This window comes from Balearica regulorum, chromosome 7 (genome assembly GCF_011004875.1).
Source record: "Balearica regulorum gibbericeps isolate bBalReg1 chromosome 7, bBalReg1.pri, whole genome shotgun sequence".
NCBI lineage: Eukaryota > Metazoa > Chordata > Aves > Gruiformes > Gruidae > Balearica > Balearica regulorum.
The window spans coordinates 28,548,073-28,563,474 of NC_046190.1; the positions used below are offsets into that span (position 1 = coordinate 28,548,073).

The window sequence follows — 15,402 nt, forward strand, 5'->3', positions numbered from 1 at the left end:
TAATTCATATATTGCCCATCATTGTATTAAGTATCTTTTCACTATATTCTATGACTTTTACTCAGAAGATACCTAATGGCAAGATCCTCTCAATCAGTATTACTCCTGTGCTTTGAAGTGAGGCTAAAGGCAGGAACACCATGATGTAAAAATAACACTTTCCTTCTGTATTGCTCTAAGTATTCATTCCTATTAACTATAATGTCAATTCCAACCACAGGAATAACAATGTGAATCTTTCTATTAACTGTGAGTCTTCATAGTTGGCACTATCCCATGGTTTTGCTACTTTGACTCACAGCAGTTCTGCAAAACTACCCCCCTCCTAGTTCGTATAACACCTAACAGGTGTCAGAAGGCATGGTTTTACTGCAGCCTTGAGAAAGCCCTGAAAATAATGACAGGAACAAGATTTAACTGAGAAAAGAATTTTATGAATGATTGCTATTGATGCTGCTGATTCTCTAGACAGATATGACTGATAAATTGTCTTGACCCTAGACCTCTCATGACATACTCTCATCAGATAATTTTACTTGCTTGCCTTCTTTCCTACCCTTATCTGCTTTTCTTCTCTACTCTCCTTCCCTCATTGTCTTGCTTATATCCTTTTGGTTAGAACATATTTCCCTTTCAGGTTTTTTTTTTTCCTTTTACTTACTCCTCTCCATCTCCCTACCCATCTCTACTGATGTCCCATTTATGTTATGAACCACTACAAATGCAGTCTACATAGATGAATGATATCTGTAGAAATGCGAGAACAAGTTAGAGCCAATAGCTTACAGGTAAACACTTCTATCACAGCAGAAGGGGAAGGAAGAAAGTAGGTATCCTTGAGACCTGGTCATTCTCACTTCAGCTGCAGAAGAATCATGTTTTCACTGGAAGTAGTACAGGTTTAGACTCATTCACTCATCCTGTTTCACCACCATGGTAACTTTTAGGTGACTTCTTTTGACTGAGAAGGAAATTGTATCAAGAACTCTGAAAGACTTCTATCTGACCAGAATCAATCATAGAAAAAACATTGCCTAAGCTATGTGATTTGTCTCTCAACTTTCAAATGCAAAGGACAATGATTTGATTTCTAGAGAGCACACACCTCACAGTAACTTAAACTACAATTCCATTATCATTAAAGGACCCAAACAAATTTAACTTGAACAATATACAGAAATACTTCATGTATACAAATAACACATAGGAAAGTGTTTTCCTAAATACTTCTATTTTGTTCTCTCAACTTTATCATCAGATAAGACTTTATTTTTACTAAGGTTAACTGTTTAACAGGATAACAGTTTAAGTTTCTTATCTTGTATTTTATTCTCACTTTACAAAACCATGCAAGAAATTTACTCCTAATTTATGCCTGTGGAAATAAAACAGTTTTCCAAGTGTTTACAAAACAGCTTTAATACTAGTTTTGTTTGTGCTATTTACTAGGAGTAGTTCATATAATACAAGTAGCATGTTTTCAAGAAATTAATCTTTTTTCTTATTGGAAATAAGCACTAAATTATGCAAGGCTCACAGGGATGTCTTTGAGGGCTTTTTTGGTTTGTTAGTGAAAAGACTTGACCTGTACATTTTCATTTGGGGGAGGTCGGTGTTTTGTTTTAAAAGTTAACACGAAGATTTGTTTATCTGGGTTTATTTCTTTTGCATGAAGAATGACAAGGCTGGTCAGAGCAATAGAGCTTTCACATCAGAAACTCAACACCAAACTCCCACCTGCTTCAGAACTCTCACATCTATTATTACCTGAAAATGAGAGTGGCTCAAGGCCTCTCAGATGTGCAGGTGTAGAATTTCACTGGCCCATAAACATTCAGGGTAAAATAAGTGTCATGGGGCAGAAAAAAACCACTTGTGATTGTAGAAGGAAAGGAGGTAGTATCCATTCTGAGATGGGAGTTTATCAACCAGCATTTGCTCTTTCACATCACCTTTCTCCTTCTCTGGAGTATGGGACCTCCTGCAACCTCTGCACACTACCATAAGCAATTCAGCTCTTTCATTCTTGAGTTTTCTTATAACTTCGAGTGAATACCAATTCCACTCACAGCAATTTCTTGGTGTGCATTCTAGGCAACTTTTTCCCACAGTTACTTCAGCTTCAGAGAGATCCTATCTGCCTTCCCTTCCACTCCCTAAGAAGTCTTTCCAGGTTCTTCCATTACTGACATCAAATAAAATAATTAATTTTGCTCCTCTCCCATGTGCTTGTTCTCTTTGCATCTGTTTGACCTCAAATTCTCTATTCTGACACATCACTGAATCATAGAATGTTTGAGGCTGGATGGTGTCTAGTCCAACCCTCTGCTCAAAGCAGAACCAACTCAAACAGGTCGCTCACCACCCTGTCATGAAGTAACATGTTCTAGTGCCTTATACATCAAGTAGCCACTTTGAGTTGCTTTTTAGAAATAATTTAATTCTGCTAACATTAAAGTCAGCTGTAGTCTTGGTACTAATTTCACTGGGAGCATTATTTCCTCAGAACTGGGACAGAAGGAGGAATTGAATACAACTTAATTTTTTATGTTTATTCACTTAAAGTCCTTGCTGTTTATATCTCTACCCCAAGATTGTTTCCCAAGGCTCTGTAAACTGAACACCTGTTTACAAACACAGGCATTTTTAACACCTCAGACAGACACCTCAGTTTCCTGCATAATAATGATGACAAATAAAAAAGTCTGTTTTCTAATCAGTTTTCATAAATTAGCATTGTTGTACCAGAAATGGTGGAAAAATAGCAAGATTAGTTAAAGTTTAAGGTTTCCCTTACACTGTTTTTTATTGCTTCATTAAACCATACTGGTATATATTTAGTTCTGCTTTTAGTCTTTGGCAGTTCTTCCTGTTTAAGTTATAAGCTCTACAAAGCAACGTACAAGTATTTGTGTTATGTCTTTACATGCAGCTCCATTACAACAGAATCACAAATTCTGTGGGTCCTCCATAAATGAGTGGGTAAATGAGAAAGAATGGAGCCCTATTCCATCTTTGCCTCACACAGCAAAAAGTTTTCTCAGTTTGCAAATGTAACAGTGTATAACTTACAGATTTAGCATTCTGCTCATAAGCTATTATGGTAAATTTAATAAATTAACCCATTCATTGTTAAAGTTATGTTTTGGACAGGATTGGAAAAGTCTTTAGTTAGAAATGATCTCCCTTTAACCTTACAGAAAGCCATCTATGTATTTTCCCTAGATGTTTTTTCCATTTGCTACAGTCAGGTGTTTGGCTAGGGAAAGACTGTCATCTGACATGTAACAAAGCTCAGCCCTCAATTTCAATTGCATGGGGTGTGACCACACATCAGATACAGCCACAGTTCCTTTCTGGGGGAATAGTTACGACTCCTTGCTGTTAACAACAGGTCTGATCACCTGTCCAGACTAAACCCCATTACAGCCATAGATCTGTATCTCAAGAACAATTTGGCTAGGGAACTTCAGCTGCCATCCAGCAGCTTGGGATCTGTATGATCTTCTTTCAAGTGTCTTGTGACATTATTAGTGTGTATATGTAAACCATTAGGATTTGCCCAGTACCTTAGGAAACAGAGTGATGCATTTAAACAGCCATTACTCAAGAGTTTTTGCTGCAGTGTTTCATAGATGTTTACAGTACAGGTGGTCTTTGGACTTTGAAACAAATATTGACTCTAGTACATGAAGTCAGGTTTCAGGAACATATCTGCAAGAACAGTTGTGGAATTCGTAGATTCTGGCTTCCTGACAAGGAACATTAGGTTAAATTCAGACACTTTTGACTTTTTCTAGATACATAATGCCACAAGAGACTTTTCTTTCATGTGGTATAGGACTGTAATTACTTTTCTGAAATATCTAGTGATCAAAAACCTTCCTCAGTCTACCCCAGATGCATAGTGCATGTGAAACAATAACCAGTATTTGCAGATGTACCTCTTTTATGCTTGCAATGAAAATATTTACATACTTGAACTGCTTGATACAGCCAAACAAATCTGCCTACACACTCGGAACTAGTTTAGTAAATAATGCATCGCAGAATTTTACAGTCATTTTGCATGACTGAAAATGACTGCACAATGCTGTGAGCTCCAGAATTAGGCTTCTATGGGTATCTGGAAAAAAAGATACACTATACATCCAGCAACTTGTTAGTCATGATTGCTAGCATGGGTTATTCACAGCCTTTTCAAAATGCTCGCACTGACATTGCTACAGAGCTGAAATACACTACCAACGCTTTGAGGTCTGCGGGAAACTGCTAACTAAATCTGATTGGCCACATCTTGCAGAAATCCCCCAACCTTACCTTGTTACCACAGTTGGTTCAGCCAGGGAAGGTTGCCATTCAAGTAGCAATTTCACATACTTCACCTGGGCAAATATATTAGCAAACAGCAAACATCATTATCTTTCATCTATGTCTGAAAGATTTCACTGCAGCCAGTCATTTAGCAGTTTCAGATAAACAAGTCTGAAATAAAACACAGCCAAAAATACTCTTAGATATCTGTCTAACCAGGGGGCATTAGACAACGGATGAAGGGTATGTAGCATCAACCAACACAAGTATATAAGTGTCACTAGACAAAAATGCATAGAGTAACCAGAGCACACAAACATTTCTGCAGATTCTTACTCATGGATGGAATATGGAATGGAAAATTTCCATCTCACCAGAAGATCTTGAGGCTTATAGACATAGTTGCAATCTCACAGTTTCATTATGATACCCATTTTTCATGAGTCCTTTGCCCTGAAAAAGATGAAAGTCTCAGGATTGTTCCAGATTTGTAAATAAATACATTTGGTTTCTTAAGACAAAGCAAATAAAGAGTCCAACATCTATTACCGTGTGCTATTGACATTTTATTCCAGAAATGTTGCCTTGCATTTTTTTGAATTAGTTTTGAAACTTTGTGTTCAGAGGAAACTCTGGGGAATGTCAGCAAAAAATTCACAAGATACGCAGTGCAGGATATCACTACGCCTCCCCCCATCATCTTTGTTCTGGATTTTCCAAAAGTTATTACACTATGAGTAGATTTATAATCACCTAGAAAGAAACAATAAGGGTAAGAACTCTCTGCAAACACTTTTTACATGCATAAATATATCTTTTTTTTGTCCACATACTTTTCCTACAGCATAAGAAATTCTTCCTATCACTTTCTCCATCTCTAAACAAGTATTTTGACATCACAGGATGCTTGAGAGCACCTAATTGTGACCATGCCTTGAAATGAGACAGATGAAGGTGCTTAGAATGATTAGGCTCTAAACTTTCAAGACAGAGTTGTGGAGCTTGTTACAATTATTGTTATAAACTCGCATATATACTGGGCTAAGTGCAAAACTGAGTCATGTTATCTATGCCATTATTCTTTTTCCAAAAGAATGCTTATCATGAGAGTGAAATGCAAGTAACCTCCTTTTAAAAAGTAATTTTTTTTTACAAGTCACATGCAGGATTATCAAAGCTAAAAAATAGAAAAAAGACAATCTCTTAATGATCCTTCCGAAATGATTAGTAATAAAGACACATGCACCTAGTGGCTTCCTATTCCCCATGTTCTTTGTGACTGACAGCCTACTCACTCTCTATTGGAAAACAGAGAAGAACCACCAAAGAATGCTAAACCAACCCAGGCACTTCAGAAGTAGATGTGTAACAACTTTTTCATTTCTGTAAGGGCAAATTTTTACTCCTCTGCCAAACAGCACTAGGTCTAGCTAAGAACTAGAGTGGGACTTCTGAGGTATATTGATCTTGTTTTGACTTTTAGCAAAGAGAAATATCAGTACTAAGAATGTCACACCTTACCTGTTATACCGAAACATGCAAAAAGGACTAACACTAACAAAAAAATTCCTGAATATGATCTGTTTTCAGCATTTGCTGTGTGAATTAGGACTATAAAATTCAAAATGTGGTTCTCAAAGATTAAGATCAATAGCTTTGTTCATTTCTGCAACACAGAGTATTCAAGTTATGCTCATCACAGAAATCACAGTACTCCAGGAAACAGACTAGCAACACTGGATTTTCTCAAGGAAGCAGACTCAGTTTTAGTGCTGTAAAAGGAAACTGAAGCCTGCAGCTCTACTAAGCAGGGAAGGAGAAAGACAGAACTATCAAATATTGTCTTTACCATTCTAAACCTTACCCTACATGGGTACATAAGGTAACCATGGGTAGTAGCTCATAGCTAAACATATGCAAGAGCTGCTTTTAAGCTATATCTCTTTTCTTTCATTCCAGTATTTTCTCATTCCTTGGCCCTTTTTCCTCTCTTCCAGCTTTTCCTACTAATGGATTTAAGAAGGGCCTTAATTTCCTAAATTCATACCAATCATTGATTCCATTTCCTAGGCAGAGGATTGTTTCCTGTTTTTGAGGTTGGCAGCTTACAGGGTTCCTGCTACTGTTCCTTCCTTATGTTGACAATCCACATTGCTTGTAATTAAACACCAGCGTTGCGTTTGGCTTCTCAATAGTTACCTAAGTCAACCAGAAGATAGAGAACAGAGCAGACCTACCATAACATATCAACTATTCCTATCAACTCTTAAAAGAAAAAGCATTTGACCATACATGTTACAAGGTATATACAGCAAAGGGAAAAAAGATAACATTTTCTACTTTTGAAAATTAGTATTGAAATGGGCATCTATCATAAACCAACTCCCTTATGACTCCCTTTTCTGTGTCTTTAGAAATCTTGGCTGCAGTTTATTAATCACCTCCCAATTGCTACCAATGGCTTAGCATCTCAACAGCAACAGTCAGAGAACAAGGCATTTGGAGGTTTTGGGTGATCAGTTCTATTGGTTACCTTCCCACTTCTGCAGAACCATAAAATATGTCACTGAGATTCTCTAAGTCTTTAGAAGCAAGGTCAGCATAGTGATTTCAATGTGTAATTATTTTTAAGACACACACAGATATTCCCATGCAGCTGGCATGAATGTTTTACCAGGACTCAAGTGAGAGTCCTGCCAGTAAGTTCAATAAGCACAGACCAGATCTCCTTAGAAACTAAATTCTAGTTTTCTGTCTCTACACAGACAGAAAACTAGAATACAAAATTCATTTCTAGATTTTTAATTCACAAATATTTGAACCCATTCAAAGCTGCAGGCTTCATTTTTACGGTGTTTGTAACACTGAAATACTCTAAGCAAGAAAATTTTATTTCACTTCATACTAGGAATTCACTTATCCTACCAAACAAAGCAAAACACAGAATAATCAAAGGATCTTTTTTAAAGGTTAGATGATCCTTTAGTTTAAAGAAGGGGGGGGGGGGGGGGGGGGGGGAGGGGGAATATTGGTGTATTGCTCCCAGCTGCATGAGCTTATCACAAATCCAAGTGGGAACTTTCTTGTACTAGTCACAGACCAGCAAGACAGTTGTAGCTGCTGGACAGACATTTGAAGAAACTGTATCAAAAAAATAAACCTTCCTTTACAGTAGTCTATGTCAAGAGTCAGGCCAAATACATAGAAATATATAGGTCTGGCTGTATTCTCCATTTTTTTGTTCCTAGCAAAGCTTGGTCAAATTCTAAGACAGGTTCATACATCATGTAACTACGCTGAGTTTCCAAGGGATAGCTTAAAAAAAGCCAGAAAAGTCACATAAAAGGGTAAGGGGAACATGTGTTTAACAGTGGCCTATGTCTGAACAGTAGTGAAAATGTTTATCCTAAAAATACTAAGACATCAGTGTCTATAAAAACATGATCTATTGACATAAGAGAATAGTGTTTCAGAGGGATGACTGACCATAGTTCTTGCTGAGAAACCTGATTAAATTGTAAAATACAAGCAAATAAAGTAACACTTAACTCAAGCCCAAGTGAGGAAAAAAATAGTGGTGCATTTTTTTTCTATAGGGTCCACTTAGACAGATACATATGCCCACTGAAAAAATGTTGAAGAACAGCTGTCTCAGAACTTCACAGCAGTCCCAGCCCTAGAAATTTTCAGCTGTCAGTGCCTAAGGGTAACTTTTCAGTGCAGCTAGATTTACAATGAAACAAAAAAAGAAAACAGATCTTGTTTCCAGGGTTACAATTATCAGCTAAATAAATAGCATTTTTTAAACTTATCTACTAAACACATCAGTGGCAAAACCGCAATTGCTTAAGATAATAATGAACCAAATACAGGTGTGTCTGCATGCAGCCAGTCATTTCTGGAAGAAAGTACATTTAGGAGGTGGAGTAGAAATGAAGCAGAATGATTGGAGAAGCCCAACACCCTCCCAGGAATGTGACTTGAAAAAGCAAAGGGGAGCTGCAGTGCCCCTTTGCTGCAATGGGAATGATTTTTTTTATTATTATTATCTGAATGTTTCCTCTCTCCCACCCTCCCCACTACAATTAACCTCTATTTCTGCAATATCTTTCCCCATATGTAGTTTGAGTCAAGAAATTCTCTCATGGCTTAAGTATGTTAAAGGTTTAATAAAGAGGAGACAGCTTCTCAGAGGTAGAACTCATGTTCATATTAGTAGAGAGCTCAACCCTCTTATGATTTCAACCACAGCTTTTTCAGTAACTTCAATGAGAAGAAAATTGAGATTTGTGGGAGATTAATGCCTCAGTGCACCCAAGACTGTTTTGTTTCAAAAATTTTTTGAAACAAAACAACAACCACCAGCTCTATTAGAGCTGAAGATATGATTGAGTTCCTTAAGAAAACAGACTAACCAAGATACTGATCAAGTTCAGACATATTTCCTCCTCCTCCCCCAGAAAAAGCTAATTTCTTTATCTGGGATCTGCTAGACTATGTCTAAATTATAGAGGAACCACTAAGTAAAATTATTTCTTTTGCCCAGAAAAGAATTTGCTGAACTCAAACACCCATGGGTTCTTGCATCAAACCAAAGTCACATATTTTTCACACTTACTTTCCCAAGACTAAGCAAAAAATTCTTTATAATAGCAAATTCTGTTGAGATCCATGAACAACAGAAACTGGCAAATTCTCCTTCAGGAGTTGTTTAAGATTCCTAAACCTTCTAAATACTCAGAGAGGGTAAGATTATTCAGATACCTTTGGTATATTCCTAAATATCCATGTTTTTTTCTAATTAAAACCCAAGCTTCACATCATCATTTAAAGCACATTGAAATTTTAAATTATGCCAAATGCAAAGTGATGGGGAACGGTTTTGATTTTTACTGTATATTTCTGTGTCAGTACAGACACATCAATGCAGCCTTTGTAATAGGTAAACAACTCAAGTAAGATTAACCAAGAAGCCAACAGCAACCTTCTCTATTACATTACTTGACCATTTACCTGTGGATTTACTTTTAGGTGATAATACAAACATGTTTGGTTATTAACAATAAAATGGTTTAACATAATCACTTTTTACTATTAGCCCAATAATACCTATTTAAGTGTTTATAATAGAATAGCTTCTTCCATCATATAAATGGAAACAAATATACAAGTATAAAGTACAGACTATACAAGGGTTTATAACGGTAATGTCAGAAAACAAAGAAAGTGAAAAAAACAAACAAGTGTACTGGTAAGATTTTTTTTACAAGTAGATCAGTCCTTATCAGCAAATAACAGGATTAGAATCTCTTTTCTAGCTGTAGTCAATAGACACTGTTCTTTATCTAACCTAAGTACAGGAAAAACTTCACAGAGGTAAAGCAATTAACAGCTCACTTCAAATATGCATACACTGTATTAGCAAAGTTCAGAGAAATTCAATTTTACAGTTAATCCAGACTAATTCATTTGGCTCATTACCATTAGCAAATTACTGTATAAATCTTTTGCTTACAAAAAGATAATTTGGTTCTTTCAGACTACAAAGGAAAATCATCCATGATAAAAATGGGACTGCAGACTTAAAGTCTAACATTAAAATGTTCTTGCTGCAATATGTATATCTGCTCCTAGGAGGAAAGCTTCTCACATTGCAGAGCTGAGTTTCCATCTTTGTGAGCAGACTGATAGTTAATCTGATTCATTTTGTCCTATTCTGGGCTTCATATCTGTTTTCATCCTTATGCTTCAGTATTGCTGGAATGAGAACAGCTGTGAATGGGCACATTACTATCAGCACGTTCTTTGGAGGATCTGCACATGGGGTCTGATAGCAGCCTAAATAAGTCTGCTCTTATGCTGAAGAAAGGAAAAATGAAAATTTCATAATCTTCTGTCAGTATTTAGCATCTTATTTTCAACAAGATTTTCTATCATCTGCCTTGGAATTCCATCTTCTTCATTCCACAAAAACATATTCAAAGGGAATGCAAGCTGTAGCTTAAGTTAAATTAGGTAATCACATTTTCTTTTAATATACAACTTTAGATTTTATGCAGAAGCTAAACTGCATTAACATTTCTGGAATCACATCACATGCAGTAAAAATAAAATACTATCTTCTCTTCTGCTCTCTTCCTGTTCCAGGCTCTAGCTTGCTATACTCCAAAGAAGGTTAAAGTTCAGAAGGAGAAGGCAAAGATAATTTTAAGCTGCCTTAATTTCCCTTCAGGCTTAGACACTCAAGCATAAGTCATCTTTGTTGTGAATTACATTTCCAAGTTACCTACAGGCTGCTTTGCATGTTAAGAAAGCAGTGAGCCAAGAACTGTTTACCGTCTGGTCCGATATCAAACATAAGAATTCCTATAAAACTGTAGAAGTTGATCAATGAACTATATCTATGTACATCAAATCCTGAAAAAAATGGGAATTCCTATAAATAATATTTGAACAACTTATGTCTTCTGTACATAATTAACACCAAATGAATAGGTAAATTGCAATCTACCATTTTATTTTGACCCTTGAAGCAATTCTCTGATAAAAGTTTCCAACCAAAAATTCAATTCCTATCTAGAAAGAAAGTGAGGAACATGAACTGCAGGATCACAAAGAAAGAGTCACAGTTAAAATTAAGCTGAAACAAAATGACAAAAGTTGTAGTTTTCATTGGTTGTAACTGACAGAGCCACCAGTATGTTTATTTAGGATGCACTCTAGTGGACACACATGTAACAAAAAATCAAAGGAAGATACAAATGTTATGAAAACAGGGAAAGTGAAAGCCACATGTTGCAAGTAGCCATTAGAATTATTTACTAGCATGTTTTGAAATACCATCTTACAACTTGAACATATTTCCTAATTAAATATGAAGGCTGTATGATGGCTGAAATTTTCATAGTCAACATGACATAAAATGTAAATGGACACAAGTTACTCACCAATTTTTGGAAAGTTTAACCTAAATAATGAGATTCAGTTATTCATACTAACTTAAAAGAGAAACTCCTATCTATTTATCCAGTTACTCCATCCCTTTGAGATTGGCACAAGAAGCTGCTGTGCATACAGTGTTAATAAGTGTAATTAGAACTGTAGTATCTTAAAATGCAGCCTTAAAATGATACTGTTTTAATTGTTACTAATAAATATAATCAAAAACTGACTAAATTGGTTTGTTGGAACATCAACCATAAGGGCATAATCATTTCACAGAAAAGATTCTTGCCTGTCATAGACATTGCAAACTTATACTGATACAGAATATAGATAGCAAAGCCTGACCCATCTAGTCAAAAAAATAGCTCCATTTTTCATTACCTAAAAAGTTACACAAACCTTTCTAATTATTTAAACCTGGAGAGTAACATTTTTCTCTTTTGGTTCTAAAGATATTCATTTAAGACATGCTAATTAACACCATCCAAAAAGCAATATGGCAATAAAGAGGGCAACAGGATTTTTTTTAATAAGCATACTTTATTTTTAAGCAAAAAATAATATTACTATAGTAGAAATCAATAGTACTTACCTTTTTAAAAATAGATAGGATTACATCTAGTATGAGGCACATGAATCAAACAACTTATCTAGAGCAGAAAAATATTTATTGCATGCTTGACCTTTGCCTATTTGGTATATAGATATTTTTAACATTTTGCCAAAGACAGCAAAACCCTTAAAGCTAGCTATAATATAAACAAATTAAAGTGAAATTATCCCAAAAATCTTTCATCCCAAAACTGAAGAATTCAGTGAATGCACTATGCTCTGAATTTGTAATGATGAGTATTTTCATTATACAATATTGGAAATGACTTAATGTTAATTGTCCAACTAACCTGTATTATTAGAAAATAGTGACAGGTAAAGGCATGTTTTAGCCAAGAAGCATGAGATTTCTTAATGCTGGTGTCTTTTCCATTTATAACAAACAGACACAGAACATTCTTGACAAGCTGGAATAAGATATCAGTAGTTACAGACATTTGTTCTTATACAATCTAATGCAATCTTTAAGGATTAGAAAAATTATTTTTATAGGTTAATATGGATCAGGCTAAATAGTCTTCAATTTTTTTTTTTAAAGTGAAGCTTGGAGAACTAATAATGATATTTAGAAAGAGACAACACAGATGTAATTTATTGAATTGCAAATTCAAGACAAATGCAGGAAAGATTATTTTAAAACTTGACTAATCAAAACACTGATATGCAGATGCTTGCAGCTCATCTAATATCAGGTTATTATAAAGCCTAGACCAAATACATTACAAAAAACACCTCGTGATTTCTAAGAGATCTTCTAGTACATCTGTCTACTGAGTCACATGAGTTCAATTTCTCTTACAGATTTTCTTACAGATTAATTACAGAAAAATCTTCTGATTTGATTTCTCTATCTAGTTTGATATGCAGAACTCTTTTCATCTCTTAGTCTATAGAGCATTCTTTCTTTCTATCAGAAACCATTCAAATTCTTGGAAAATCCTTTTTTAATAATCTTCTTTTTAATATTGATTCAAATTATCATATTGTAGCCCTTCAAAATAATCTTGACATATTAGTTATATCTATAATTATTACATTGTTACATTTCAAGAATCAAGGAGCAATAACATATATTTACCACTCATTTCACTTGTGGTTTTCTTCCTCTGAGTCAGCCATGCTAGCTACAATGGTTTAAGAACAAAAAGGAAGCATCACATGCCAGAATTAACAGACTTTATACAAACACCAAGAAAGCACAGAAACTGAAACAACAGGTATGTACATCAATTCTAGAAATAAAATACATGAATGAAGACATACTTCAGGATCAGCAAGTAATGAGTAGAAAATATATTTACTGCTTTCAGGTCAGTTGGGAACTTTCTTGTTCTGATTCTGCCATGAGATCTGTTATAGTCTAAAAACAGAAAAGAAATTCTGTCAGTTGCCAGCATTAACTGAACTTTGTAAAAAGAAAAAAGGGAAAAGAAAAACAAAAACTCACATGACAGACAAGTTGGCATTCAGCAATATGATTCTGCATTCGTCCATTCAGTGAAATACAATTAAGTTTACCATCAGACTTTCATTATTATATATATCCATCGAGTCTGGATGAAGTATTATGATTCTTACAACAGAATAGTTTCAATAGTAAAAGTCTATATATTTTCATTTTATTGATCTGTTCTTAATTTGTAGTTTAACTTAAACATATTGTAAAACCTGAAACAACATCACCAACAGCCAATGTCATCCAACTTTAAATGATTTTTGGCATGAAAACTTGGGAGATGGCACATATAAGGAGAAGCAAGTAAGTTTGCTACTCATTTTCACTTCTGGTTTTGCAAATCACTTATTTAAAAACACATTAAATATGCCTGAAGCCTCAAGAATACTTTTTAATATGTAATTATCAGAAAATTATAAATATTGGGGCTACACAAGACCTTAGAGAACTCATGGGATTCACCTTAGTGAAAAAAACACCTGTGAAAACCTGACCCTAAGAATACTCACAAGTATGTTCATAAATGTATTTAGAGAACATTTATAAAACAGGCTGTTATTAAAGTAACCGTAAGCATAAAGCATATTAATATCACAATATAAATTCTGAGCTAGAATTACACCACTAATACCAGAAATTAGATCAAATTAAGGCTAATAAAGAAAAAAGGATTGTGATAATGATGTACTAAAACTAGTATATCAAAATCTCAAGTCATACATTTGGAATACTCCAAGTGTAACAAGTCAGACATACCAGTATCTTTATGACCAGTGAATACTCAAAGCTGCATGATTTTGCAGGAGTTAGCAGTATCTGTTAAATACACCACCATGCCTTATAACAAATGAAAGCTAATTCATGGCCTCTCATTTCCCTAGACTGTCCAGTATAAAAGGAAGGAGAGAAAAAAGCCAAAAGAATAAGCTGGGCATAGAAGATGTCTGAGGATCACAATATAGAGCCACAATTGTAGTACTGAAAGCAGCACACATGTTGACACAGGGCTCAGATAACCTGATTCTCAGCACATCTTAGCCCTAGTGAGCACTGTGTGTCCTGACTATCTGGTCTTTTATGTTAAAATGTTTGCTCAGATATCTGTGCACAAGAGTACATTCTGCTGCAAAAAAATACTTCAACCAGAAAAATATAAATAACTTCAATCACTCAAGTCATCTTTTATTATTTAGTAGATGTTGTATATGACTATCTGTTCACATGGCAAAGGAAGGCTGCCTGCTGTCTGAAAAATATTCATACTTTAATTTGTAACATATCTGAATACAAAAGGACATTTAAAATCTTGAGGATTAAGTCAGCCAACACCATAGTCTTTTAGAATGGCTTAACTTGTACCAGAGAACAGGATAAGGACAGTTTGGACGTTGTGGCCAAAACACCATCCCTTAAAATTATAGGGGAGAACCAGCACAGTCTTAACTGCAACAGTTTTAACCTTTGCTATGTCAGCACAGAAAAGCAAATCTCTAAGAATCAATAATTTATTATCTCCCTGTTCTTTCTAAACACTTACCTCAAACTGTCCATTCTCATCTAGCTCCTCAACTGTGGTCAAATTAGGTGCCCCAGGTCTATCTGTAAGTTCAGCTATAGTCTTTCCATTTTCCTATGATAATGACAGCCAGCTTTCAGTTAAAACCATTCCATGTCATGAATAATTATCTACAGAGAATATTTCAGATGTGTTAAAAGTGATATTATGTATTAATACAAAGATAATACTTCAGATGCATGCTATACAAATGTGTTAGTATGTGACTATGGTCTTTGTGTGCTTGTTAACACTATTTTAATCAGTTTTTTTAAGTAACAGGAATTTCACTTTTAACTTCTACATTCTCATTTTTCCTGTCACTTTCATACTGTCATCTTTCTACAATGTTGTGTCAGTATTTTTACTGAGAGGTCTAAAAACATACAGTATGACTTGCTCCACATACATTTAATATTCACATTTAAAAGCTTTATTGATATAAACATGCCAATTATCAATTTATGTCTTTACTGAAATAGCATTAAAAGACCATACATTTACACAGCCATCTGTATAC

The 15,402-nt window shown here is 34.9% G+C and overlaps 1 protein-coding gene across 4 annotated transcripts in view; it reads right to left on the reverse strand.

The window, feature by feature from the left end:
• Positions 1–11,905: 11,905 nt before the first annotated feature.
• The window catches only part of LOC104641674 (DPY30 domain-containing protein 1), a 291,916-nt gene continuing 288,419 nt past the window's right edge, over positions 11,906–15,402 (reverse strand). For 2 of the 4 annotated variants that reach the window (XM_075758693.1, XM_075758691.1), the window contains exons 5-6: positions 14,865–14,957; positions 13,288–14,735 (exon numbers count right to left, since the gene is read on the reverse strand). In XM_075758693.1, the coding sequence (XP_075614808.1) occupies positions 14,676–14,735; positions 14,865–14,957 (153 nt within the window). In that variant the 3' untranslated portion in view covers positions 13,288–14,675. Of the gene's footprint in view, positions 12,279–12,621; positions 12,996–13,172; positions 13,232–13,287; positions 14,736–14,864; positions 14,958–15,402 lie in introns of those variants that run through there. The other 2 variants (XM_075758694.1, XM_010310393.2) reach the window with 2 other exon arrangements.